Here is a 5,479-nt window from a genome sequence, read left to right as displayed (position 1 = left end):
TGATATCTCTGTCTTGAAACTTGCACTGATCTTTTGAACAGGTTCATTGTGCATGTGCTGAAAGAGAGATTCTTGGATTGATGGACCATCTTGCTTTCTAAATTGAGATTTTCTTTGCAGATTGCGACTCATGTTTGCTTAGCAATAGACTTTTATCCTGCAGGGGAACTCTTTCTTCAAATGGAGAAACAACCACTAAAATTCGTTGATCAAGCTCTCCAATCCAGTGTTCAGGTAGCATTTTTCTCTTTTTTATTTTGTAGTTGTAAGATCCAGTTTTGACTGTGTTTTTTCTCTTTTCTCTCCAGTTGCAGGGGATTGCCATGAGCATCAAGGGCAGAGCCTAGGATCTGCGTTGGTTGGCTCTGGGATCACATTGCTTCTGGACACGTTTAGTTTATGAGACAATGATGGCAACTGTATGTTAGAATAAAATAAATTGCGAAGTTCACATTTCTGATGTTTTGGTTGAAGGGGATGTTATTTCCTCTGATCATTTGTCACAATATTTCCCAGAATTTATATTTATATTTATATTAGTGGTTTTATATACAAACACTAAGGGTAGTTAAGTTTTTCTCTTTAGGTTTTTTAAGTTATGGAAGAGAATGTTGAGAACGTGAAATTTGGAAGTTTCAAAAGAATAGCAGATGTTAATACTTCTGCCCCACATCACATGGAGAGGCAAAGGGCATAACATTTATTTATGACAGATGACAGATGACACGTGCAAGTTCATCAGTATCGACAAAATATCTGCCAGACATGGCAACACTTCCAAGGTCCCAAAGAATGTCATCATGGTGACATCCAAATGCATGGCACAATCTCGGATTTTCATCCTGTTAAACCACAGTTCCACATAAACATAAGAACATTCCCAGCTTGCAGACCTATAATACAGGATAAATACTTCTCCACTATAGCGATGAAGACAAGTAAGGTGATAGCATGAACTTTGTTAGCAAAGCCAGGCATGTGGTTATAATGATGGTTGGTCTGGTTGATTTGTTTTCACTTTCCTTTTGAAACTGCAGGAATAGACACGGAAGCCGAAACCACCCCCAAAGCCTGAAGTAACAAAAAGAGAGCCAAAACCAGGGATTGATCTTGGTAGTGACAAAGAGATTGCAGAAGAGCAAGTTCACACGTCCAAGAAAATGGTCACTGGCAATCTTTTTATAGATTTTTCTGCTAATGGGATATTATGCAGATTGTTGTAAGGGACAAGGATTGGTGGTGCAGTAGCATTTAGTGACCGAGATGCCATGGTTATTACTTCAAATTATATGTCCAAAATTTTTCATCACAAGAAACTTTTAGTAGTGGCCAAATGGAATGCTGTCCTTTCAAAGATCCAGCATATGGCAAGTGTTTGGCTGAACAAAACGTTGGAATACAGTCAATTCCAATCACTTGAGACAGACATCGTGCATCTCGACTTTATGTGCTGCTAAGGTAAAGTGATAGATCATAGAGAGGTGTCTCGAAATAACTGTGTACAATATCAGCCTCAAATGCTGAATGGTGAGAACAGAAAGATCATTCTTGACAGTGATTACATGTGTGCCTTTCTGGATTCATCAAAGCCAAGGTAAGCCCATTGAATTTATCTGGTCATTAACAGCATTTTCTTTGCAGATTTGTCAATGCTTTGGACCAAAACGAAGTTCTGGACTTATTTGAAGATGACTTTGCAAGCTTTGGGAGCATGCAAGACAGAAAACAATCAGTGTTGTAATGATGAGATCTCTTGTCGGTCATCCAATCCATCAATCAGCTCTTGCTGGATTTGGTCAGGAATTTCAAGCATTTTAGGATCTACTATATAGCAAAGGAAAAATGATTTCTGCAATTAAGTGGAACGTGAAATGCTTGGCCAAGGAACAATTAAAAAACAGTTCTTGCAAGAATGATGACCTCCTTCACTCATGAATGCCAAATTGCAAGGAAAGTAGAATCAAGTCAATGGGTTTTCTTAGGGTAACAGCTGTCAATGGCCGATACATCATCGGTGTATGTTCTATGACCAATATGGAACTACTTTTTCAACTATAATCCGTTGAAGGAGGTGAAGTTTGCTCTCTTCATCTTTGTGATTGTGCAAAAATGACTCATTGTTTACAGAGAAAAGAGTCCAATAATTCATTTTTTAATCTGGAAACCAGTATTGTCTGGGAGCTATCTTAATCTTGCTACTGAAGGAGGGGAGATTCACAAGCTGTTATCAGGGAGCAGCATCGTTTACTAGACTGGTATGCACGTTTTTGTTTTTTTTCCTAAAGACAAAGAAACCTGTGAAATGTGAAGCTTTGGGATTCTTGTTCTTGTTCCTGCAGAAGGCAGGATTCCAGGAGGATGGTGGTTGTGTTACTTCTAGCCTGGTGACAAGGTTGGAGCTTGAAGAGATGAGACTGGGAGTGTTGGATCTTGCCTTTTGACTGGTCTGCTGGATTTGTTGTTAAAATACGGCCTGACTGGTATGTTCTAAGTTTTAAACTTATAGCTTCACCCATGTTTTTATAGGTGAAGTTTATGAATCAGGAATGCCAACTACTGCCTGAGAAGAGCCAAGAAGAGGAGAAAGGATACCAATTTCTCTTATGAACTCAGTAGAGTGGACACTGAGAACCAAGTTTGAAATTATATCAAAGGAGACTTTGAAAGTTCGTAACCCCTACAGGCCGAGGGTGTCTATAATTGAACATTGCTAAAACACTTGACAAGGTAAATGCTCCTTTTTTCTTTTCCTGTTTTTATTTCTTTGCATTCGTCTTTTTGTGACAAAGTTTTCTTTTGCTGGTTTTGAGTGCGTCCTACAGCAATTGTTCATAGATCCTCGGGAGGCACCACCACTTTTGAGAAAGCTTGAGTAGAAGGAACTTGTTTATGGCTGTGTAGTGGACAGAACTCAATTGTGATGATGCCACACATCCCACTGGATAGATTAACTTAGTTGAAGTAGCAGGTTCAAGAGTATGTGCAGATGTAAGGGATGATGGGGAAGTCTCCAGGAGTCACTGTCATGTTGGTGCTGATCTAGCTGATGATTTCTGGTGATTTAAGAGATACACTAGGTTTGGAGCTGACAGTGTTGTAAGACATGATGGTTCAGATGTACACTAAGTGCTTCTTTTTGTGAAAGGTATATGGTTAATGTTCATCATTTCATCACACATGTTTCATCACAGGTATAAGGCACCTTTGAGTCTCCTCCAATAGAAATAAGCTCCCTGGATCTTGGGAAGCATGTCATGCTGCTTCTAGAAGCAGCTTCCAAGTACTTGATATGGCTTGGAGGCAGTGTCGACTGCAGTTGTGGAAGAGAACAGTTCTACAAAAACACTACCAAGAATCAGTTGTGGTTCTCAGATTCTAAATTTCCAGTAGATATTGGTGAGAAAAGAGGTTTGCAATCTGCAAAAAGGAGTCCTTCCAGATTTCAGACAACGAGTCACTTGAGGAAAGCTTTCACATTATCAAAATGCAAATTCTTGCACTATAACATAAGTTCAAGTTGTAGTTTTAACTGGCTTTCAATATGCTTATGAATGTATTCTTATTGAAAATTTAAACCTTATGTAACTTTTTATTTATCTCCTTACTTACAACTTAGTTTCTTACTAAATATGATTTCTAAAAGGTTTACATTTTACTATTTCATTTGACTTGCTCTTGACTTAAGAAGAATGAGAAAATCAAACCCTCTAATCCCTGAAAAATGAACCTGCAAAAGATCACAATCATCATTGAGATGTTGTGTCTGAGATGGAATGTGTACTTCACAATGTGCAACATGGAGTGGCCTGTCGTGATACTAATAAAGCATCAACCACTTAGGCCATTTTTCTAGGCAATGTCATCTCCTGCAAGACATTCTTACAATTGTGTAGCACTCCAAAGCATGGAACAAGAGCCAGACTAATGATCATTATTCAAATTTTTTATAAACATAATTCTACTGTAAATTTTTGTCATCCAAATTCTTTAGAGCATGTTATATGTTGTGAAAAGTTAGGAGATTAAACTAAATCATAGTTATATTTGAAACTTTCAGTTTATAATATAGCTAGAAGTTAATGTACATATATTTTTATGAACATTATAATGTGATTATATTCAGAATAGAGTTTTAATTATTGATAATACATGAAAATCATTTTTATATATTGTGGTTATCAAGTTATTTAGATTTGTAAAATATGTAAAGGTTAGATATCTTTGGTCTATATACTCTAGAAAATATTTAAAATGGAGAGTTGGAAGTAAGCATAATTATGGTAACAGTTGCATCCTTGCTTTACAAAGTGATAGAAATTTTATATTATACTCTAATAAGAAAGATATGTATTGTTCTATCAATACGTATTGCACTAAATGTATATTTTTAACAATATTAACTATATAGATGACTTTAAGCCCCTCATGACCCATACATCTATCTTTGGAGAAACAGTTTTGTGTTGGTTATAATTTTTGTAGACTGTAGCCTATGACTTGGACAAGAGCATACTAAAATAGGTGGATTTTCTTTGACTAAATTTTGTATTTCTGAAAGTATGTGGGAAAGAAGGGAAGTGCTATGATTCTAAGCATAATAAATTCTTTATATGAATTTTCTAAAGAGAGTTCAAATGACATTGCGAAAGATAGAAATCTCAAGAAATTAATATGCAGTTTTTGCTTTGCTTTCGTGAGACAGCCAGGATTGTGAACTTGGTGTTGCTGAATAACACATGGTGATATATGTGCCATATTTATTCATTTGTATGTGGTGTATGTGTTTCTTTTGAATGTAGATGACATTAAGCACAAGCTTTATCACTTTTATACTCCACCATGAATTAGAAGAACACTTGCCAAGTACAGGATGTCAAAGAACACTTCCAGCGAGCACAGTGGGCATAGTCAGTGGTGTGGCATTAATAGTGACTTTCAATGTACTGTCTCAATATGTAGTGTCGAAGACGTCCCATATGCTTTTGGCTGCATTTAAACTTTCCACAACTAGACTTCTACATGCACTTTTCTAGGCAATCCACCAAAGGCCACACTAATAGGCAGACTCCTACAGATAGAGCAAATACACCTTCATCTGATCCAACCTAGCTTTTATAGGACTCTAGCTCCAAAATCTCTTTACATAGCTCTTTCGAGTCAGTTCCATGCTTAAACATGTGCATCTATCTATCTATCACTTTCTTCTCTTGTTTTGGTAGAAAGTTTAGTTTTTTCTGTGTGGTTTCTTTCTTGCCAGGTTTAGAAGGATAAAACATTGTGGCTCAAAATCTGAGAAAGCTGGTTTTAATGCCATTGCATTAACAAGAACCAATTATATATAGTTTTAAAGAGCTAAACTTAGCACTTGTATGTTTTTATTTTTATTTAATGTGTATTATGTCAAAATTTACTTGCTTATCTCTTTATATTATGACCAGTCTGGATTTATATTTTCAGAATTATATAATTTAAATATATA

The 5,479-nt window shown here is 36.3% G+C and overlaps 1 protein-coding gene across 1 annotated transcript in view; it reads right to left on the bottom strand.

Moving 5' to 3' along the window:
- Positions 1 to 704: 704 nt before the first annotated feature.
- LOC9639288 (filament-like plant protein 1) overlaps positions 705 to 5,479 on the bottom strand; it is a 73,486-nt gene continuing 68,711 nt past the window's right edge. Inside the window, exon 16 of the mRNA XM_024662520.1 lies at positions 705 to 842. Within this exon, the coding sequence (XP_024518288.1) occupies positions 705 to 842 (138 nt within the window). The remainder of the gene's footprint in view (positions 843 to 5,479) is intronic.

This window comes from Selaginella moellendorffii, unplaced genomic scaffold (genome assembly GCF_000143415.4).
Source record: "Selaginella moellendorffii unplaced genomic scaffold, v1.0 SELMOscaffold_90, whole genome shotgun sequence".
In the NCBI taxonomy this organism is placed as follows: domain Eukaryota; kingdom Viridiplantae; phylum Streptophyta; class Lycopodiopsida; order Selaginellales; family Selaginellaceae; genus Selaginella; species Selaginella moellendorffii.
This window is presented reverse-complemented; position numbering and strand designations above follow the sequence as displayed.